At 35.8% G+C, this 25,063-nt stretch overlaps 1 protein-coding gene across 1 annotated transcript in view; it reads right to left on the bottom strand.

The window, feature by feature from the left end:
- LOC145662589 (esterase E4-like) overlaps window positions 1-25,063 on the bottom strand; it is a 94,264-nt gene that overhangs the window by 32,831 nt on the left and 36,370 nt on the right. The window contains exons 4-7 of the mRNA XM_081728307.1: window positions 13,025-13,210; window positions 11,139-11,329; window positions 7,605-7,770; window positions 1,476-1,660 (exon numbers count right to left, since the gene is read on the bottom strand). Of these exons, the coding sequence (XP_081584433.1) occupies window positions 1,476-1,660; window positions 7,605-7,770; window positions 11,139-11,329; window positions 13,025-13,210 (728 nt within the window). The remainder of the gene's footprint in view (window positions 1-1,475; window positions 1,661-7,604; window positions 7,771-11,138; window positions 11,330-13,024; window positions 13,211-25,063) is intronic.

A 25,063-nucleotide genomic window follows, 5' to 3' on the forward strand; every position in this document is an offset into this window, starting at 1 on the left:
AGTAATAATGAAATATTGTCCACACACGATTAAAGTAAGAAAACTGCACTGGGAAAGAAAAAGAGAAACCCAAGCAAGAAGAAACTGTTCTTACGTTACAACTGAGGCTATAGAGACATAGACCTACAGTTTAACATGGGATCTGTATCTTTCGCATCAAAGACCCAGCACTAAAATTACGAACAAGCAGAATCATTCTGACTTTTCCAATTTCAGTGTGGTTGTCTCCTCGTTAAAATCCCTAATTTCCTTGTTACACAAATAAAATTATACATTAAAACTAATAACTTGCAAGAAAATTCAACTAAAAATTCAAAATATTGCTGAAAATATAATCTATAATTAAATTTTTATTTTATTGTATTAATATTACTGACCTTGTAATATTTCACATCTTGTTAGTATAGCAGACTCTTTTTAATACGCAGAAGACGAAAACAATCGAATTATTCAAAATTTAAAAAACTCAACGTATTTTTAAGAAGCTAAAATCAAGCGAGCAAACAAAATTACTATGAAAAATTAAATACTACTACTACTACTACTACTACTACTACTACTACTACTACTACTACTACTACTACTAATAACAATAATAATAATAATAATAATAATAATAAAGTCACTCCATGTTATTTAAGACAGCATGATCCAATACCACAGATAAACAAACGTTATTAAATTGTGCATACATGAAGCAACACGTGCCATAGAAAACACATATAAATACAGTACCATATACACTGAATTAACACATAAAACCATATAACAACCTTGATTATCCCTTAGTTTACTTTGATTCGATTTTACATGGCAACAAGTATTTTTTGTGTGACATACATTATTAGTAGCATTTGGTTGACATTTGATAAATCCTCATAAATTTTCAAACATTTCAGACATACGCATACGCTCTTTCTTTACTTCATTGCCTACCTAGTCTTTCATATTTATCACCATTAGATTGATTGTGTTTCTGTGTTAACTCTTCTTTACAGCTGGCTCTGGATAACTAAAAAACCAAACGAAATGACTTTCTTCTATTTGCAATCTGCCCAACACTTAAATTTTGTACCGTTAATAACATATTTACTTTGAATTATTCAAACAGGGGCCCATTTCTCAAAGCAACAAATCTTGTAATATGTTTTTGGCAAATAAAACATAAAGTAGAAATTCTAGAATAACAGTAAAAGTCAGTTCTAAATACTAGTGCTAATTCCTCTAATTTGCCATGACTTCATGGTACGCACAATTGTACAATACTTTATTTTGAAAACTTTAACAGTAGTATTACAGGACTAGTAATTTTGAGAAACAGGCTCCAGGAAGTTCAAAACTTCGATTTACTCACGATATTGATTTAAATATAGTTTCCAAGGGGGAATAAACTTTTGTTCGAATTACTCAAGCCTAAATTAAGGAGAGCCCACTATATTTGGAAAATGAAAGCTGGCACTTTTTGCAATACTTACTCTTATCACATTTGGAATAGTGTTCTCCCCTAATTCTTTATCTCCAAAGTAAAATTTCTTGATTTTATGAGTGATATATTTCATATTTTCTTGAGATGCTGTGAAGTTATAATCCAAGAGATGAGGAACCAGTTCATCAAATCGTTCGTTCAACGTCTGAAGATGAGCAGCTGATGCGACGATAGCTATTCGAAAACATTATAATTATATTAGGTAATTCTCAAAATTTTTAGTAGAAATCAATTCTATATACAAAGGTAACCAAAAAAGTTCTTTTGCTTTTTCATCCACATCTTCGAACATGGATATGTCACCTAAGCCGTACATGGAAGATCAAAAATAGTTCCTATCAGCATCAATGTCCTACCAACGTTCTGGAAGGCCATGGGTTTCATCGCGGTAGAACTTGGTGGACCGTGAAGCAAAGAAGGTATCAAGTGCATTTTGCATCTCTACTAGGGATTTGAACTAGCGTCCTCTAAGGTGATTGTCCAAGGAATGAACAGATGATAATGGGACGGTGCAATGTCCGCGGAGTATGGCAGATGCAATAGCGTTTCCCGTACAAGGCGTAGAATGGTGTTCCGGATCATCCTAACCACATGGGACATAGCGTTACTCTGTAACAGGAGGATCGCTTTGCGATTCAGAGTTTTGACTTTTGCCGAACAGGGCTCAACTGCGGACAATACTTAATTGCATTGATGCTCTGACCAGCTGGTAGCAGTTCCCGATGCACGATGCCACAAGCGGTCCACTAAACACACAGCAGGACCTTCTAGTGCAGTGTTGGTTTTGGCTGATTTGGAACCGGTTCATGAAATGGTAACCAATGATGACGGCTTCGTGGAGCTTCGTACAGGACTCACTTCTGATCACATGTCAACACCCGTTCAGAAATGGCTCCTTCCTCAGACGAGACAGCAAATAAACACGGGTGTCTGTTCGCGTTGCCTTCTGGTCCTTAGTCAAATCATATGGGACCCATTGGCCCAAGTTGATAGAACTGCTGCTGCATGGTTTCTCCACTCACACAGAATTGTAGTCCAAGTTCCTCACATATCTGGCCACTGTGCGCCTCAATTGCTTCTGAAGATCTTTATTTTGTACATGTGTTAGTCTTCCGGCACGTGGTGCGTCTTCGAGTGTTTCGTCAAAGTCCTTAAACTTGTTAAACCATCGGTGCACTATCCACACAGTCAGGAAACCCTCACCAAAGGTCTGACATATCTTAAGCCCCGCTGCAGCGGCGTTTGATCCCAGTTTGAATTCGTGCAGTATAATTGTCCTTATGACGCACTGTGGAAGTCCCATATTAACTGTCCTTATGCAAGTTCACGGTGTAACTGAACTGCCACAGCCAGCTAGTATGTTGGATATACCCATACCAATAACTGACCTTCGCCTTATCTCCATTTGCATACCTCTACAAAAAGCGACAGAACTTTCTTGGTTTCCTTTATAAAGTAAAATTATAAAATTGTTTATAAGTGACGAAATCCGTAACAAATAAATCTCCAAATGCCTAAACTCAACAATTTATTTGGTAAAAAAAAGTTTCAGAAGACACACCAAACAGATATAAATAGCAGTGGCATGGTAATTTAAACTTTAAGTGTTGGAACTGCCAGATGACTTCGTGGTCCTCTTACCCGGAATGTATTTGAACCTGGATCCACAAAGTGGGGGTAATGTATATATTTCCTGAAAGCTTGGGTCAAGATAAGATCAAAACCGGTTGCCAATATTGGGAATGTCTCATGCATTCCGCTTGGAGGCAACACTTTTCTCATTTTTATTAACATTTTTAAGCATGTCTATAAAGTCCGTTGCAATCCCGAAAAATCTGAAATGGTGCGACAGATTCGATAACAGAAAAAAAAACATGTCTTTCATCATTTCAAAAGTATAACATATCAAAGCAAAATGAATTATCCCAGGGTCCTCGCAGAATCCCAGACGGGGTCCAACTCAAAATTTTTAAATAGAAAGGGGGGTCAACTTGCATATCGTATAAAATTTGGTGTTAAATGAAAGAAGATAAATCAAGTCTCGACTCTTCATGATAAGCCTATACAAAATGGCGGTGGGTCAAAATGTCAACACACGCGTCATTGAAAAGTCTATGCCCATTCCTATTAATCTGAAATGGCGAGACAGGTGTAAAAATAAAATAAAATTAAAAAAAACGAATGTTTCAACACGCTTGTATTGACATTTTGACGCACCGCCATTTTGCACAGGCTTATCATGAAGAGTCGAGACTTGATTTATCTTCTTTCACTTAACATCAGTTTTCATACGATACTCAACTTAGACCCTTTTCCCATTTGAACATTTTGAGTTGGACCCCGTCTGGGACCCTGCGAGGGACCCTGGAACATCTTTTTTTTTTTTTTTAACTTTGAATCATTTTACTTTTGAAATAATGACATATCTGTCTTTTTGTTTTTACACCTATTCCACTGTTTCAGATTTATACGAGGGACCATAGACTTTTCAATGAAGATTGTCTTGATATTTTGACCCATCGCTATTTTGCACAGGTTTATCGGAGAGTCGATACTTGATTTATCTTCTTTCATTTAACACCAACTTTTATACGATATGCAAGTTCACCCTCCCTCTTTTCCATTCAAAACTTTTGAGTTTTTCCCGTTTGGAACCCTGCGGAGGACCCTGGGACAATTTATTTTATTTTGATGCGCTGTACTTTTGAAATGATGAAAGACATGTTTATCTGTTTTCATATGTTTCACCATTTCAGATTTTTCGGGGTTGCAACAGACTTTATCGACACGCTTAAAGATTTTAATAAAAATGAGTAAAGTGCTGCTCCCAAGCGGAATTCATGAGACCCACCCAATTTTGGTAACTAGTTTTGATCTTACCTGACCCAAGCTTTCAGTAAATGTATATATACATCACCCCCACTTTGTGAGTCCAGGTTCAAATACATCCCTAGTTAGTCATTCGTAACAGTTGTCGCTCTCGTCGCTCGGGATAGATACATATAGTAGGTAGGCCTATTTTAGGCGCTAATATTACAATGGGAAGCAGGTAAACCAGTATCATTATTATTGTGTGTGTGTGTGTGGGGGGGGTGTATGTGTATGTAAGTGAGTGAGTGAGTGAGTGTCGGTGGTCGTGAAAGTAAGATTTTGTCTTTCTCTGGTGTAGTTTAATATAACTACGGGATAATAGTAATTACCAATTCTACACGCATATTAGCATACATTCAACATGCGGAATTATTTTGTTCCCAGTTGTAAATTGGTATATCGTAAAAATGACTGCCGGAATTAACTTAGGCGACCTTATAAAATTACGGGAAGGAGCCAGATTTACTTGAAGTAAAGTTTATTGGTTTGATTGGAGTTTAGTGTCTTTGTCAGCAACGAGACGTGGGATCCGAATTGCCTGAGCTCTCACTGTGAATCGGATCCGCGTTCCACGCACCAAAGATATCAAGTTAATGACGTTTCGATTGGTTTGTAGATATATGAGAGAGGTTAATGAAAGTGAAACCAAGCGAAACTTGGTGACCACGCTTTGATATTCTTTTCTTGTACAGTCAGAAACAATATTAAGTATAGGGTGGAAGTATAAGAAATGATAGCTCCAACCTATACTTAATATTCTTTCTGACTGTACTGTAAAATCATCGATCTAGTGTATCACCATTAATTATGCAAAAATGCTACTCAAGGATTGTAAAGCAAATATATTATTGCAACAAATGTTTTAAGTTGCTGTGGTACTCATGGTGGTAGGCTTAACAAGAAAGTTTCGGAAGAGCTTGATATTTCGGGGAAGTATGACAACGTCAAAACTCTATAAAAATCCTTATGATTCAAGTAGAGAAGGCTTTGTTGTAAATGACATTAGCCATGAAATTAAGTACATGAAAAATCATTTTTAGAAATAATAATAATTTACAATGGAATAAAGCACAGAGTTTGTTTTGGTAGCATCGTTAACTCAGTTGCCAATAGGGTCCCAAAATACTTTCAAAAATAAATGTAGTTTTATATGTTAGCATCGATGACGGTGGCGCCATCTATCGTGTTAGACACAAACTATTTGGACGTTAAAAATAACCTTAAGCTAACAGTACAACTGCTCAGGAATTCAATTGCCACTGATTTACCGTTTCCAGAAGTCCCGCTTTAGACCTGACAATCCCGGGTTTATATTATCTCCCCCCATCCAAATGTTTTTTTTTTATTTTATTGTTCTACTTTATAGCCTTGGTCTAAAGAAGACGGATAATTAATGAATGATTGTGAAATTATATTTTAGGCTCTTCTACCGGCAATCGTGACCGGAACCACGTGTACCAAAAGCACTCGAGCTGCACATTAGACCAACATGAGTCTCCCACTAAAAATAATTGTTCAGAATTCCAAATGTTCCGGTTTTCTCCAGAATGTAAGTTAAAATCATTCGTATGATATTTAAACAAAATTATCCCTCATTTATTACTTATCGATATTTAAATAATATGAAAAATCTATTCTTTCTTACTCACTTTTGATCGGTGTTGACCAATTATTTACGAGTAGTTAATTTTGATATTTCAGCAAAAATCAAGTGCAAAACTATCACAACATTAAATTTCGTAGTGTGTCCCGGTATTTTAGTGGGAAAATTTGAGACTCCCACACTGGTTTAAGTTTCTATAGCGGGCTTTGTGTAGGTGGATTTGAAAAGAGAGAGAGAGAGAGAACTGAAATGTTTATTCGCGGAATGAATAGTGTGTTTGATTAAATGAATTCAAAATTTCCACTTGGGGGTCTTCAAAGAGAAAGTAAATAACATATTTTGAAGAATTTCCATGGAGTTCCTTTCCTTCACGTCAAGAGATCATATTTGCTTCTGAAGAAACTTTAGAATCTTTTCATCAGATGACAAGTAGAAGCACGCTGAACTTGCTTAAAAGACTTCGGGCTTTAGGTAAAACATGCACATTCTGTGCGAGATTTAACCAGAGCCCTGCTTAAAGACACATCAGTCTACTTAGCGGTATAAGTTGTGGCGACTATCTTTCATCAGTCAACTTCTTACAAATTACACTTTTCAGAATCTCTCTCCTCGACTTTTTACGATGTAATCAAATATCGGCTTTTTACGATATACGATATAATCAATGTTGACTCTGTAACAGACAAAAAGCTACACACTCACCAGAGAATCAGGAGCGAATACAGGACGGACTTCTGGGGGAGCTATGAGTTGCAGTACTGCTACTTAGAGCTACTTTTAAGAGCTCCAAACTCTGAAATGGGTTTTATTTATATGTAAAATAAGAAAGTTTCCTCTTCTGAGGGGGGGGGATTATCTCGATCACCCCCTGGATCCGCCCCTCCAAGAATTGACTTATGTACTGCACCTAGTAGATCAAAGGAGCAAGTTTTTCGCGCGCTAAATATAGTGAAGTCTGATGGGCAGCACATAGATTGCCGGCGTTAACAGTCACAGATCATCTTAGCGAGAGCAAGGACACCATGATTGATTTCGCTGTCATGACCGGTTGTGTTTCAGTGATGCAAACTTGCTTCTTCGCTAAAGAACGACCTGACGTGGCGTAAATAGTGGGAAATTAAAACTTAATCAACTAAAAAACGACGACTAATACCATACCTAGCGAATACAGAAAAACTGAAGAGACCTTTCTTAAGTGTGATTATTTGCAGGAACGTAGAAGCGGCGTAATACGGCATTTCAATTAATTGATTGGTTTGATTTTGAGTTTAACGTCCCTTTTAGCAGCGAGGCTATATGAGACGGGGACCTACTGATTAACGTGGAATCAGAACCACCTGAGCTTCCGCCGGGAATCGAACCCTGGTCTCCCACGCTGAAGGCGCGTACGCAAACCGCTTAGCCACAAAGGACCTCAGGCACGTCAATTAAGTTACTCTTTAGTTTTATATACATTTTCTTCCCTCAGTGTGCAGCAATAATTTTTTAAAATTTTTTGTCAATGTCATTTCCCTCAGTGCCGCCACTAGGAAAGAATAAAATGAATTACTAATATAATAGTTTATATATATATATAGATAGATAGATAGATAGATGGATAGATAGATAGACGTAGTAAGTGCTATTCACTTGCTGTTCACTTACCTCCTGCAGCATAAAGACCGTCTTCCGAAGTAACACCAGTAATCCATGGCAACGGCTTAAACTTTCCCTCTTTTATAAGAATTTCAGGTTCTTCCGGCAAAAATGGATCTTTACCAACTCTTTCCACAATAGGGCCAAATGGAATGATTGGAGTGTACTTCCATATCTAAATTTATAAATGAATAAGGGATTAGGTATATACCACGTTACAAGTTTCTCTGAACAAGGCGAATAAAATTGTAATTTAAAACACATCATTCACAAATAAGTGAGTTTCGTTTCATAGTGTGAAACTACGATAGACTTCCAAACTATGCGAATTCAATATTGGAACCAGAAAAAGTAGATTAGCCATATAACTCCTGTCTACGATAGAGGGATAATGTGAGAGATGGAATCTGAATCCATTTATTAAGTAGAAATATTATATTACTATATTTACTTACGTGGTATTATAAGGGTAAGTCAATAAGTAACTGCAATATGTTTCGTTTCAGGTTGGCTGTATGACATTGTGTGTTCACGAACTATGTAGGATTCAATATTGAAACCAGAAGTTATGTTTGTTCCTAATACTTCCAGTTTGAATAGAAGCTTTAAAAAATGAAATTCTTTGTTAGGATTTGAAATCCATACCACAGTCCGTTTGCCGCCTTATATTACCGTTATTCCTCTATGGGAACTTGTCTCTATACATTACCGGTGTTCTATGGCAGTCAACATTGAAATCAGAAATGGTTGATTACCACTTCTGGTTGTTAATGGGTTAACGAAGGCTCTAGATATTAAAGTAATTGTGTATATATATCGAGCCGATATAGACAAGAGATTAAGATCGCCGAATCGTTTTAGAAAGGTGCATCTCCATATCTCTTATCGTTTTACCTGTCCATAAACAGACAAACATATTCGTTCCGTAAAACTTCTGATATTAATGCATAACATAGTTTGGAAGTCTGAGAGACTAGAACAATTTATCTCCCACCCGCCCGTTTTCAGTTTGCGCTATACGGACCTATGTTATTATTATTATTTTAAATAGTAAAACTGTCCGGTTACATAGTAGAATTATTCATGGTTGGTAGGATATGATCTTATGATATTAACGTAAACAAGGAATTTTTATGCACTTTTGAAGAAATCTTATGCTTTTTATAAAGGAATTATGAAAAGCATAAGATTTCTTATAAGCAAGACTTGCAAGACTCTTGCAAGCAGACCAAGACCAAGGCTGGGTGTGCAAGACCAAGGCCAAGACCACCCCTGTCTTTGTCTTGGTCTTGCATTTGCTCATCACTAGCATTTGATCATTCCTTACACGGAAGAGATACCATACTATTTTTCGATCAGTAAGGATCGGTAAATAATTTACCTTAAGTTATTAATTATATGCAGACTTCGATATTTTTAAATGACTGAAACGAGGTAATCTTAGGATGACGTTTTAAAAACTGGTCATTTGGGGAAATCCATAAAATAATTTGGGGGAGCCTGGCCCCGATGGGCTCCCCCGTGGGGACACCCCTGGTACCATAGTAAGATAGATTTGCTAGTGTAAGAATACATTTATGTTAAAAATGGTAAATTATTCAGTAGCAAACGTAGTTTAAATGAGTAAAGACTAAACAATGTTCCATACATTAGAAAAAATGAAGTATTTGACTTGAAAAGATTATGCTTCAGTTGAAGGGTTAAATATATCTATTATTTTTCCTGATGATATGGTCCTTGAAAAATGAAATAGTCTGTTCAACACTCCTATGTTTATTGTCTTAAGCGAGAGGGATAATTATTAAGGGTGAACGATTATGAAACAGGATACGAATCTGAATCCAAACTCAGTAGCAAACGATGCCAGCAATACTGGTTGAAATGAAGTGGGCTGCGACAACAGAAGTTGGAAGGAGTTAAGTGGAGTAATTTTTGGTATTTATTAAGAAAACCTGAAGTGTAAACAGGAAATAAAAGCAAGGATAGAAATGATGAATAACGTATTTAAGTTTTAAGAAAGCGTATTTTGTGAGTCTTTGGAAACATTTCCATGTGAAATATTGCCATGAATGGAAAATAAACGTGGATATGAAGAAAATGTGACGGTAAATGGCTAAAGCTCTCGAAATGTACGCTTAGGGAAAATTAACTGGTGAAGTGAGAAAACAAAGTGTTGTGAATACAATAGTAGGGCTCTGGATATTGAAGGCAATTGTATACATACATACATACTTACATACATACATATATATCGAACCAGTGTAGATGAAAGATTTGTTTTGGGAGAGAACACTCGGGCTCAAACCTCACGACCAAGTTTTATTAACGTTTCCTTGAGGTTTTCAGTTCCAGCAAATCACTGATATATACCTACTTCCTGGTGGACTTGCTTGAGAAAAAATTCTTCTCCTTCTTCATGCCAACATTCCCATGTAAAATGCCTTTCTAGCTATAACTGGAACATTATAATTAAGTAAATAGGAAAAGAAAAAAACATGAGTTATCCCATTGTAAGAAGACTAAAGAGAAGAGAAAACTAAGTTGAGTAGAAATATTACAAACTGGCTAATTTCTATGTCGAGTCTAAAATACTTGTTCAGATTTTCAATTTACGGCAAATGACCGGTCAGCGATGTCCGAGAACTTCATGATCACGTTGATGATGGAAGTCAGCGGCATAAAATTATACATTTTTTACATGTATGGTAGAAGGGTTTCATAGATATATTTAAATTCTAATATTATTCTTTTGTACTTCAATAAGAAAGAACTTTACAAGAAACGTAATTCTTAATTCCACGCGAGAAACTCGTATCTTTCTTCAAATGTCCATTTACAAATATCGCAACATTTACAACATACAATAAATACCACGGAGACGTCATTTGAAGAGGGCAGAGGCGGAGCAATTGCTTCCTTAAGAGTCTTCATCCCGGCGAAATTAAAATACCGCTAATTTTACAGTAATTATGTGATATCTTCAAATAGATAAAAGATAATCGAAATGTGGAACAAGAGCGCCCTAGACAGTATTATTTTATATGAGAAACCGCTATCACGACTTACTTATCTGCTTTCGATTTCGAGCCATTTTGAAAGTCGGCATTTATTTTGGCATTTCTAAACAGCTGAAAACGGAAAGCCACTAGGTGACTTGTGATAACAGCACCTCATGCAAAATAATATTGTCTAGGGCGCTCTTGTTCCATATTTCAATTATCTTTTATCTATTTGAAGATATCACAAAATTACTGTAAAATTAGCGGTATTTTAATTTCGCCGGGATGAAGACTCTTAATTTGAGAAACACATGTTATATATATATATATATATATATATATATATATATATATATATATATATATATATATATATATATATATATATATATATATATATAAATATATATAGATAGATAGATAGATAGATAGATAGATAGATACTAATATACTAATAAACAAGTGAAACTTTTGTGTCGGTGTACAATCTTTCCCCTCCCCCTCCTTCTGATAAAATCTGAAATGATGCTACTGAAATACCTACCATAATTTTTCCAACTTGCTCTACAATGTTCTTTCCTGGTCGCTGACGAAGGCACTGAAGAAGCTCAGTGGAACACGATGTTGGACACCCAAGATTGTTCGCCACCTGGTGGGCTTTCGTACGGCCAGCTTTCTCAGTAGCCCAATGTGCTAATGCAACTCCGCTAAAGGATATTCCGCGGTGAAACAGACCTAGAAGAAAAGTATTGTAATCTGTGTAAAATCATTCTCAGTTGAGAGTTAATTGGAGCAGAATTAACTTTTTTGCATTCGAGACAGTTATATATATATATAAAAAGGCACCATTGTATTAATATTTGGAGGACATAGCGGCTTGGAGCTAAAGGAGACGGTGATGATGAGAAATAAATGAAGTGGTGGAATGAAGAAAGTGGGAGGAAAAGGCAGAACCCCGAGAAAACCTACGCACACGGTGTTTGTCCACCACAAAGTTCAATTGGTGTGAGCGGAGATCGGACCAGGGACCCCACGCACCAGAGGTGAACGCTCTACTAGTGAATCACCGCGGTCCCTGTGAAAACATAGTGGCTAAAGTTTTAAGGGTATTTTTTTAGCAAAATAAATAAATAAAATAAGAAATAACAATATGAGGTCTTAAAGTTATTTACATCTCAGCTGAAAAGCAACATGTCCAAAAACCTTACTTCTCTATTTCGTAGTATCACACACATTTCACAGGTTCTGGAGAGCTATGTTCTATAAGCTGTATTATTACCTTTTGTTTTACAGTTATTTTAAAAGTGCAAATTTTACTTAGAATAACTAAAACTTGGAAGGACGAAGAGTAGGGAAGGCATAAATTGTCCACGCTTGTAAGATTTTGGTATTTAAGTTGTATTATCCCTCACTAAGTGTTTTTATCTTGTGTGAGTAAGATCACGATGTTTTTTTTTAGCACATTATTGTCGTACGTTATCCACTTTTCATCAATCATCATCAACCGCTTGAGAAATGGCTCTAGTTCGTTACGTTTCAGTGGAGATTCACAGATAGAAGTTCGACCGAATAAATGTTTTGCATTTAGATCATTCTTTTTGTGTAGCCAGCTATATCTCAAAATGATTTTACACTGTTTGCTGATAGATGGTCATTGGCAATATTATAACTGCTTATATTACGGTCTTCTTAGATTTTTGCCAGAATACCATTCATTTACGCTGTGATTAGTTGTCTACTGCGATGAGCATCTTGGTCATCGACATTTTCAGAACGAAAACGACTGAACTATCTTCTGGGTTTTGCTTTTGATAACGTATCTTGACCATAAACAGCACAATTTTACTCTGAGCTTGCGCAGCATTTGCGCCTTTATCGAAATAAAATTATAAAATGTAGCACCGTTTTGCAGAAAGTTCATTGACCTTAAGTCTGATTACAAAAATTGCAACGCTCTGTGCACATTTAGTAGCTTTAACTGTAAGTCGTCAAATGTCGTAAGGGTTACCCACTGTAACTCATATACTCTGAGGTTTGGGACAAGCGCAAAAGATTCAATACATTTTAGGCTACCAGATATAATTGTGATAATTTTTTCCCTTCGAAAACAGTTGTTTCCTTTTAGGCGTCTCTTTGGTTCTCAATAACACCTACCAAACCACTATAAAGTACACACTATATTACTGAAAATTTACCATAGAATTGATGACAAAGACACCATGTGCAATTCGACATTTTATAACTCATGAAAAAATAGCACCTCAACGGGCTGAGAAAATGCAAGAACTTAGTGTGTTGTTGGGAAATTAATTAACTACCGTAAATACATGTAGAATTCTGAACAATTCTTGGCAGGGATAAATTATGTAAAATTTGGGACTGTCCGGGTTAAACTGGGACGTTTGAGCGCTCTAAATATGAGTTTGTTACCTGCTGACAATGGAGATAGATAATGATACTCTACACTTGCTCCTCCCGCACTATGGCCAGTTAGAGTAACACTGTTCGGATTTCCTCCAAATGTAGCAATGTTTTTCTGAATCCACTGTAGTGCTGCTACCTGGTCTTTCAGTCCATTATTGCCTGGAAGTATTTCATCTTCGGTACTAAGGAAACCTGAGAAACAGACATCAAAAGCATAATTTGAACATTTTTAAATATTTTCTAAAAATATTTTGAGTTATTTCTAGATTCTATCTTTTCTCTAAATAAGTTTATCTTTTATTGGTATAAAACTAAATTAGAATTCAAGGAATAAATTCAAGGAATCAAGGAATTCAAGGAATCAAGGAATAAAACTAAATTAAATATTCAAGGAATATTTACAATATATTTTTGAGCTAATATTGTTGTTGAGTACCATAATGTTCAATTAAGGGAAGGAATAATAATAATTGTATTCTTACTAGAATATTTTACTTCATAAGGATACTAATCCTCTACAATTAGTCAACACTGGAATCGAATCGAAACGTTTATAATAACAAACTGAAACTTTCAGGATTATTATCCACATATCCTCTAACAATATACTAAAAGTCTTAATATCTTATTTCAGTAAAAAAGTGTTACAAGATAAAAATGATAGCTGTGTTAGATATTGTTGATCAAATGCAACTTTGTCCTTTTAAAATCCTGCCATATATCCTAACGATCTCGATTGGACAAATTGCTTAGACTTCCTTTTATAGTATAAATTTTATTTTTCTTAGAAGACAAATTCGAGCACAATCAAATAAATATTTGTTGTTTTATAAGGTATATACTTTCATACCATCTTTGTCAAGACTTAGAGTGAAGACACATCGTACACTTTCATAAAATTTCCACTGTTTTTGTGTCATGGACGGTTACGTTGAACTTAAAATTTTCTCGTAGCTATAGGGTTAGCCTATGCGTTTTCAGCGCGAGAGACCCGGGTTCGATTCCCAAAGGGAGTTCATGTGGTTTGGATCCAACGTTACGCAGCAAGTCCACGTGTCATATAGCCTCGCTCCTGAAAGGCACGCTAAAATTCAACCAGCAAACTTACGTTATATTTTTCCACTTGTATGAATATCGATATAGCTTTCAGAAAAATTTATTACATTCGAAAAAAAATACGTTCATGTTTTTATATAAAGTGTGATGGAAAAAAAATTCTTAGGAGCATAAAATATTCATTGAAATCACCATTTATTTATAGGCAATTTATCTGAAATATAAAATTATGAGATTCGGAATACCCATACACAAATAATTGTTAATGTATTCATATTTTAGAACTGACGTAAATTCATTATGTTTCAAACTGATTTGAACAATAGGAAATTCTTCCATGAGCGTTAAATCTATCGATGATTTAAATTGTATTGCAATATTTTCAAACAACGTCCTGGAATCTTACTTGGCATGGTCGTTCGAAATTCTTCCATCAGGTGGCAAAATGACACGCTGCAAGATGATTACGTCTTGATTTTGAGTTAGTGTCCCTTTCAGCAGCGAGGCTATATCAGACATGAATTTACAATTTAACTCAGAATTCGAACCATATAAGCTCTCACTAGGAATCGAACCCGGGTCTCGCTCGCAAAAGTCGTGTACACTAACCACTTAGCATCGAGGGAGCTTTATGACTGATTGAGATGCAGATAAACCATTTTGTGTCCCACAATTTCATGTCAGTCGGTTAGTTGTAAGTGTTCAACGTGAGTTTCATACACAATTTCGTCAAAATAATAATAATAATAATAATAATAATAATAATAATAATAATAATAATAATAATAATAATAATAATAATAATAATAATAATAATAATAATAATCAAAGAACTTACGTTCATAAGTGGTATGAACAATTCGAGACAATGGGATCAATTTGCAAGAGAAAACCATGGTATAAGCCTTTCACGTCTGAGATAGATGTCGAGAGAGTTCAAACTTTTTTTCAACGCAGGCCTCAAAAGCATAAAGCGAGAGCTAGTCGAGAACTTAAGCTGTATCAAACAACTGTGTGGCACGTAGTGCAAGCGTTTACAGATGTCTTTATTGAGTACACTTGTTTCAAATTTAAAACTTACTGATTATATATCCGTACAAAGAATTTTGTGAGCTATTGCAAGAGTCGTACAGTGGGGATTATATTTTGAACAAAATGTATTTCAGTGATGAGACAATGGTCGTAGTAACGGGAAGGGTGAACAAACAAAATATTCGTATTCGGGGGGACTGTGTGAGAAACCTTATAAATTCGTTCAAATTTTGCGTGATTCACCAAAAATAAATACATTTTGCGCCATTTCATCTTCTAAAATATATGTTCCAAACTTTTCCTCCGAAGAAACAGTGACTGGAGAAACATATCTACATAATATTACTACGTGGCTTATGCTATAGCTTAAAAGTGCCAGTTCAAACTTTACCTATCAAGTAGATAGAACCATTTCATCGCAATATTAGGATCTACCTTAATGGATGCTGTCACACCGCTTGATTGAGCGAATTGCTTACAATGATTCAATAGCTTTTATATTGGCCACCAAGATTAACAGGTATAATTCCTTACATTTCTCTTCTGTGAGCACATTTAAAAGATTTTAGGCCTTATACAGAGTCGTTCTGACGCGTGATTAGTGCCATACTAACGAGTTCGACTAACATATGTTTCCTACAGTAGTCAGGCCTTTTAATAAGACGCTAGTCATACGTCAAAACGATTGTGCATAAGGCTCATTGTGTAGAAACCACTTCTACTCCAAGATGTGCATGAACTGCAAGAGTGCATTGCTGCTGCAATACAAACTGTTGATGAAAACATGCTGCAATAGGTCTAGAGGAATTGGGTTACCAAATTGATATATGCAGGGTAACAAATCAGGCTCACATTGAGCATTTGGGTGTTTTTGCATTATACAATTTTTACAACTAAAACTTATGTATAAAATGTTAAGTGATTTGCACAATTAATAAAAAATATATGAGTTGAGATTGTTCGAATCATTTTGAAATATCAAGTGCACGAAATTATCAATTATTTTATAGTGCACATTCTTTTCTAATCATTCATAGCCTTTTCTAATAATTATATCGTAATTTTTATACCTCCTTGTAATAAGCCGGTAGCCAGCCCAAAAATGTAGGGTCGGGGGGGACGATATAAAATTAGGGGGGTCGATCCAACCATATAGTTCATCACCATATTATAGTTCATTTGCAAGACTACCGTGAAAATTTTAGGGAGGGGGCAAGTAAAAATTTAGGGGGTCTGGCCCTCCCTAGACCCCACTGAATATGGGCCTGCCTTAAAAAGTTTATATCTTATAAATGAATGTGTCGGTTCCTTGTTAAGTGCCTTATGTAAAAGCTAAAGAAGAAAGCAGAAAAATATGTTCTGAATAACTTCTCATATTGTTTTTCATAGACCACACCAACCTTGCACATAGAAATGTTGTTAGTGGATAAATGTGAAAGATAATTAGATAAAGCGATATTAGATTTTGATTTTACTGACCACAGATCATGAGAGCAGTATTTTCATTAGATATTAGAGAATATATGGAAAATTAGTCCTGAAAGTTTCAGCTTCTTTTAAAATATCAGTGGCTATGTCTTATGTCAATCATAATCTGATACCTTCTACTGCCCATAGAATCTTCCTAATAAAACAACCGATGTGCAACAACTATAACATTAGTTTCACACCTTATCACATTCTAGAATACCTAATGTACCGTAAGTAAAAAATTAAAATGTTAAAGAAATAAAAATCAAAACAAATTATATCAAATCAATAACTCAAGGAACAGTAAATTCTTAAATCAAATTAAGAGTGCAATTAAACGAATGGTTGCAATCTCTTATTGTCATAAAAAGACAATATTTTATTAATGAAACAACTGACTTACAATGGTAGTATAGTGGATATTTTGTAACAATATAAATTATTTAACAGTGAGCATCCAAGAGTACTGAATTCATAACCAGACATAGTATGTCAGATTAATTGTATAACAGATCATTATAATTTTACTCAATGCTTAACCAAACGGAAATAAGCTAAATATTTAAACATTCAAATCTGCCTGTCACTTTCAGAGACCTCCTAATTTCATGTCACATGCAAAATAGACAAAGTTCTCTGTAGTCATACATTACCTTATTGCATATTTCGCTTGGTCTTGACTGGACAATGGTCTTTCTTGCGGTATTTGTAATTTCGTATATACCATTCCATTGCGATGCTGGTTGCAGGACCCAGAATGCAGAATCATTTTTTACTTGCAAACTTGGTCATTTTATATGGGCTATTGTCTTTGTTTGCCTTAATTAATTTTTCTTTTAACTTTGCCAAAAGCCAACATAAAATTTTACAAAATCTTAGGAACGTCCTAATTACATTTCCTGACAAAATATTGTTGTTATCTAATGATGTAAAAATAAGTATTGTTGAATTTTAATTTACCCTGAGGTTTGCTTTCATCTTTTTCATGATTTTATCCGAATTGTTAATTACTACTGACAAGGAATGTTATTTGACTACAGGTGATTCTTGACTATTTTGCTTCTGCTTTCAACGATTTCTTGATTACAAGTACTGTCCTTGTGAGTATTAAAAGTAATGTGATGCATGTATCCAAAAGTTAAAATATTACAGAAAACTTAGTTCCATCTTGACCTACCAAATTGCCATTATATTTTTTATGAAAAAATGATTTTTTAAATTCTCAGTTCATGGTTTCATTACACTAACATAGCACACGTTTTATACTAAATTATCTTGGGGAACAAACGAAAATGAAATGAAATCTTTGAGTTTTACGTCTCACGATTATGCCGGTTAGGCTAAAGGAGACGGTGATGATGAGTAATGAATGAAATGGTGGAATGAAGAAAGTGGGAGGAAACGGGAGAACCCAGAGAAAACCCACGCACACGGTGTTTGTCTACCACAAAATTCACTTGGCGGGGGCTGGGATCGAACCCGATCTTGGGGAACAAGTCAATCTCAAACTGGTTATGAATGACATCTGGAATAAGTCCGAACAACATTAAACTATTGCTAATATACCCGAGTGCACGTGGTTTAAAAAGAAAAGGGCAACATAATGCCATAAAAGTTAATAGTTTTCTAGGACCTCATCCGTCCTAGAAGATCTGCAACATACATGCAACTTATCTTTAAATTTAGATTAAATATGAATAATCATATTAGATATAAAACGTATTTAGGAACATTCAACTCGTAAATCACTAATAAAATCCCAAATACTTGAAGAAAAAATGTGAAGTTGTGATTAGAGCAAACCTTACATATGATTCTCTTTTACGTACAGTTTTATTATACGGATCCATAGTATACAGTAAGTAGTAGTAGTAGTAGTAGTAGTAGTAGTAGTAGTAGTAGTAAGAGGAGGAGAAGTAGCAGTAGTAGTAGCAAAGGGGTTAGAAGCACCTCACGGTTTCGTTGGGTTCTGTTCTCGACATAAAATGGGCAAATTCAAAACTTCCCCAAAAATTTTCCGTACATTTTACAATCTGTGTATAGTAAAACTGCACTCTCTTTTATTTACCTATGTATATGTTAAGAAAGACGAAGACTTAAATTCCGAGGCAAGGGATTTGTCAACGATCTCCATGGATAAGAGGTGAATATAAACCACAATAACGGACTGCCTGACATGAAGACCAAGGACATGATAAATGACATCTTGATCTTGATCACCTCCCAGGAGGTGTTTTATACTGGCGCAGATGTTGAAATCCGTCTCGCCAACAATGCTAGAATGATGTTTCCACTAACACTGTTCAACAACGAAAATGTAAATTGAACAAAATCAGCTAATTCTTATTGATTTTCTGGTGCTGATCACGAATTTGAAAGTTATTTTCGAATATTAGCTCTACTTTTCGTTTTACAGGCATGTCTAATAATAACGCTTTAAAAATAAATATATTCGCTTCGTTTGGAGTAAAATGCTACACTGATCCGGCAACACTGGAGAAACTATATGAACGCTTGGTTTCATTGTGTTCCTTATCTCAGTAGTGTTCTGCTATTGTTAGAAAAGACAGGTTTAGTGCAGTTATCAGCGATTTGGGTGTGACGTTTGTGTAGTGCAGGACATAAAAATACAACTACAAGTACGCAAAAATACTGGTATTTCGAATGTATATTTTTAAATAGTTGTCGGAACTATTTCAAGTGACATTTTGAGGATTTCAATAAAAAATGCCGCGAAATTGTGTAAACAGTGCGGATAGCTTCTGCTACGTGTGTGGGGAAGTGACATTTTCCTCACAAAAGCAGACTATAACACCACTAATAAGAAAAGCCTATCAATATTACTTTGGTTGTAAAATTGGAGACCAAGATAAATCTTGGGCACCCCACATTGTGTGTAACACTTGTGCCAGCAATCTAAGAAATTGGATTAATGGGAAGGGGCGCTCAATGCCTTTTGCAGTGCGCATGATTTGGAGGGAGCCAAGCGACCACATCAGAGACTGTTATTTTTGTATGGTTCCTTCCGTCAAGAAGGGAATTTCCACGAAGAAGAAGCGGGCCTTGATCTATCCTAACATTCCTTCTGCAATGCGCCCTGTTCCACATGGAGAAGGACTACCTGTTCCTGACCCACCTAAAGAATACGATTTTTTTTCTGATGATGATCAAGAAGTTGAAGCTCCTGAAAAGTACTTCGAAGGACTCTACGTTTGTTGTAGAAGAACCTCCATGTGAACCACATAGACTTACTCAAGAGGAACTAAGTGATCTAATCAGAGACTTGGACCTCTTGAAAAGCAAAGTCGAAATTTTAGCGTCACGCTTAAATCAATGGAATTTATTGCAGGAAAAAGTAAATATTTCAGTGTATCGGAATAGGGAGAAGATGTTCACTTCATTTTTTACTATGGAAGACACACTTGTGGCATGTACAGATGTAAATGGTCTCATGAGGGCACTTAAAATTAATTACGAACCTACGGAGTGGAGGCTCTTTATAGATTCGTCCAAGGTGAGTTTAAATGCAGTGCTTTTACATATTGGAAATGAACTTCCTTCAATTCCTGTAGGTTACGCAGTTCATATGAAGGAATCTTATGAAAACTTGAAACGTTTACTTCAAGCCATTAAATATTACGATTTTCAGTGGCTCATTTGTGGTGACCTTACAGTAATAGCACTGTTGCTAGGTATGCAGTTAGGGTATACAAAGTATTATTGCTTTATATGTGAATGGGACAGTAGAGATCGTGGATCTCATTACCTCAAAAGTGATTGGAGTACCAGAGAAACTCTTCGGCCAGGAGTGAAAAATGTGCAGCATGAAGCACTGGTAGATCGTAACCGAATTTCGCTTCCCCCTCTACATATTAAATTAGGTCTTATGAAAAGTTTTGTTAAGAGCATGAACCAAGAGGATGAGGCCTTTAAGTACCTAAGAGGACAATTCCTTTGATTAAGTGATGCCAAAGTTAAAGAGGGTGTTTTCATAGGGCCACAGATTAGGCAACTATTCAAAGATCACAAGTTCGACGAAATTCTCCAAGGTGAGGAGAAAGCTGCGTGGGAAAGCTTGAAGAGTGTTTGTTCACAGTTCTTGGGAAGACACCGAGCAACAAATTACAAACAACTGGTAGCAAAGTTGTTATTGTGCTACGAAAATCTTGGTTGCAATATGTCTCTGAAACTCCACTTTCTTCATTCACATCTAGACTTCTTTCCCGAAGATTGTGGAGCAGTAAGTGACGAACATGGTGAGCGTTTCCATCAAGATATTGCAGCCATGGAGAAGAGATATGAGGGAAAGTGGAGTTCTAACATATTGGCCGACTACTGTTGGACTATTGCAAGGGATGCTCCAGATGTAACCTACAAAAGGCAAGCCAAGCGAAGACGCTGAAAATAAAATAAACTTAATCCTGTACAAGGGATCACTTGAAACTTTTGTCTACATTGCAGTGTAGGTCTTGCACAAAAATGTATTTGTACATATTTTTCATGTTTTGATGTTAATACTGATTTTTATTACGGAATTGTTAATGTTTAACTTGACCACGGTTACTTTATTTTCTGTATCGATGTGAAACTGGTATTTGCGCAATTTTGAAAAAAGTACAAGGGTATAGAAAGCTATAGGTTAGGGTACTTCTTAACTCCCCAGCTTATCACATCACAGTGAAATAGATAAAAAAGTGAAATGTAGGTTTTTACAAGGATTTTGCTTAAATGTTCTATAAATATTAATACATTTGTATATATACAGCTACTGTTGAACAAGGGCGTTTTTTTCACAACCTGAGCTAAGAAAATTCTTCTATTATCATTTCCTTTCATATTATGCTTAAATGAATGTAAAAATCGCAATTTCAAAGAATTTACATACTTTCGATCAAAATTTGTTGAACAATGTAATTTGCAAAAATTTGCTTATCCTGATGAGTTTGAAGTATATCCGTTGGAAATAGTGAATTTGTCATGATTGTTACCAGATTTTTAATTTTATTTTATTTTCTCGCACCTGACGGAATGTACAGAAAAGTTACCGCTTACATGTTGTTATAGTATATATATACATTGTCGATTTGTAAGAACATTATTAGAGCTTTATTGAGTTGTACATTATTTGATGACAAAAGAGTTTGAACCTTATGGGGGCCCATGCCATGATATTTTTGATTACATCAAATAGCATATTTCTATAATTACTAATGTTAGGACAGTTGAAGATAATATGGTTTATATCAGCCACTTCTTCCCCACACCAACAGCCGGGGGTGTCTTTTTTATTAATTTTAAATAATTGAGCTGGGGTTAGTTCAGTGTGTAGATGAAGCTTAAAGAGGTTTACTATATCTAAGCGTTTCCAGTGTTGGGTTTGATCCCAAGGTTTATTACTTTGTGGATCTGAGATGTCTGAATAATATTTACCTGGACCCACCCTGATTTGGTGCCGGTATTGATCTAATAATATTTTAAATTTTCTTTGATAATAGGCATAAAATTATCATATGGAAGTTTTATGTTCGCAGGTAATCCTTCTCTAGCTGCTATTTTGGGTGCTTCATCTGTTATCTCATTAAAAATAATGTTGTTGTACACTGAGAAAAATCCATTATCCGGACAGCGGTATATTGTACAAATACAAGGATTCGTTATGTTTACTAAGGAAATCTGTACGGAGCGTACTTTATCCATATACTACACAGGTACTGGCTTTTACCCGCTTAGATATTAAATCATGTCTCTGCAGGATGTCTGACATCTAACAATCTTCTGTATTTTACATACGTATACGTATGTTAAATACTTCAGCTATATGTTATATACGTCCATCTGTGTGTGAGATCCAGACCGCCTATAGACACTCTTTCGTTCGAAATGGCTGACGTCATTGAACTACCGTCTTTTGCTTGCGAAACGAGGTTGTTTACAAACGGAAAAGAACAGAGGAAGGAAACAAAAGCCTGGGTAAGTACAATAGTTAACTATTACTTTAGTTAAATATTCCATTAATTATATATTCTTTTAGTGTAACTTGCTTTAATATAGTACTAAGTAAGTAATATAGTTTATGACTACAATTCTTACTATTGTAACTTGTTAATGATTGACGAGAATGGAATGGGTGAATCTGAATTTTGAGAAATCTTTGAATATTAATGTTTTGAAACATTTTACGTTTCAAGGTATGAAAATGAATGTTATGTGTTTATTCATTCCGTTTTATATGTGACGATTTAGTACTTGGTGCAGAGTTACTACAGGACTGCTTATCATAATTGCTAAGAAACCGTTTCCAGCGCGAAAATTTCCTTCTGTAGTGAAGATTTAGGATTTAGATTTCTGGGCTTTCGGCATCAATGGCCTTGTTAGTCCGTCACACATGAGGGATGACTTCCCTCGGTGAGCACACTATCCGGGGAAAGGAAAGGAAGAAAGGATTTGGGAAGGAAGAAAACGGCCTGGGACCTATATGTTAGGTACCACTCCAGCATTTGCCTGCTGTGAATGAGGAAAACCCAAGGAAACCTCATTCAGGATGGCTGGACTTAAAATCTTTTGATACTTTTTCGACCGAGTTCCCCCACCGGGATGGAACCCGGGACCTTCGCACCGAAGGCGAGAGCGTTAGCGACTACGCTACGCGGGGCTACTTGTGTAGTCTAAAAAACTCATTTTTACTAGGATATTTGCAAGATTTTTTTTCTTTTAGTTTAACGCCCCATGATTGTACATAAATGTAAGTGAGAAGGTGACGATGAGATACATGATAATGGTGGAATCAAGAAAATGTAAGGAAACTGGAAAGTGTTAAGAATAATCATACCTACAGTGTTCACCAAAAGTCTATTTGTCGGGAGCAGGAATCGAACCAGGGACCTAACGGGTCAGAGGTAAGCGCTCTACTACAGAGCTTTCTTTTTTTTTAAAGAACTTGTTTACATTGAAATATATATATTTTACGAAGATATTGACATATTTTACAGCCTCACGGATTTTTTTAAAAAATAAAGTAGTCAGGGAGAGCTTACTTGTCAGGTTTTTATTTTTTAATTTAATTTTATTTTATTTTTATTTATTTATTTATTTTTGCTTGTTATGTCCCCTAGTTAATCAATGTTTAGGTTACTGAGAATTAAAACCTTTTTTAGTATCATTGTTATGTCATCACTTTGGAACCAAAAAGTTAGAATTTTTTTTCTTGTGTTTTCATATAGGAAGTTGGTGCCTTAGCGTTGGTTTGGTTTCTAGAACGTAATTGAAGGTTATGTTGAGTTGAATCTTGGCAGGTTGGAGTTCGTGAAGTGTCAGGCACTGCTTGTGCCCCTGTCTTCTGTCTGTGATGTTTCCTGGCTTTGGGCTGTGACGTATTTATGTTGAGGAGTACCAACGCAGGCCGCGTGATATAGCTACAACAGCTTCAACAGCTACGAGTGCCAGGGGTTTGAATTTCACCTTTCGTTACGGCGTGACTAATGCAGTATAGTACTAGGTTCAAATTCTATGGCTGGTAAAAACGGTATATTACTTTCGTGGTGTGGTAAGAAATACAACGTTAATAGTTAAGTATACATGAGACCGCCCTTGTTTCCGGTGCTCCAGGATACTTCTTACTCGTGCATTACGTAGGGAAATGATGTTATTTCATGTGCAAGTGGTAATAGAACACATAGGAAACCCAGATCATCTTGTATTCACACTCCAATATAAAGTGTGAATACACCCTGATCTGCGTTTCTTCTGTGTTCTATTACCACTTCCACATGATATACCATTTCCCTACGTAATGCAAGAGTAAGTATCCTGCAGCACAAGACATGCGATATGCGTTAAATCCCCCCCCACACAGTCATATATAAAGTACAAGGGCACTACACATGCACATAGAAAGTACAAGGGCAAATGTGAGGAATAAAAGTAAAAAGACAGTAAGGAGCAGAAGGAGCGCAAGACATGCGATATGCGTTAAATTCCCCCCCCCACACACACACATACACACGCTCATAGATAAAGTACAAGGGCACTACACATGCACATATAAAGTCAAGGGCAAATGTGAGGAATGAAAGTAAAAAGACATAAGGAGCACAAAGCATCATATCGAATCACAATCAAATACTAGGAGGATATATTCGAGCTACTTCCAAGAGAAAGTTATGAAACCGCGTTTGTAGGGGATACTTTTTCTTCAAAAGACAGGAGGCCACGTGTGCTACTACATTATGACGCATCCCTACCACATACCTAACAGAAATTACCAAATGCATGTTACTCGAACGTCCTCCTTTTTCGGGAACTCATCCAGCTTCATGTATTATTTATAATTAGTAATGCTTCTTCTATAAAATATAATATTTTGCACATCGAACTACGTCTTCACCACTTCAGCTTCCATTCTTCTCCTATTTTCGATCGGCATTTTTATAAATGTTGCCAGGTTCATGTAAAAATGCCATCGCGCGTAGTCGGAACCTCCGCCTACAG

This window comes from Thermobia domestica, chromosome 10 (genome assembly GCF_964235325.1).
Source record: "Thermobia domestica chromosome 10, izTheDome1.hap1.1, whole genome shotgun sequence".
NCBI classification, from domain to species: Eukaryota; Metazoa; Arthropoda; class Insecta; order Zygentoma; family Lepismatidae; genus Thermobia; species Thermobia domestica.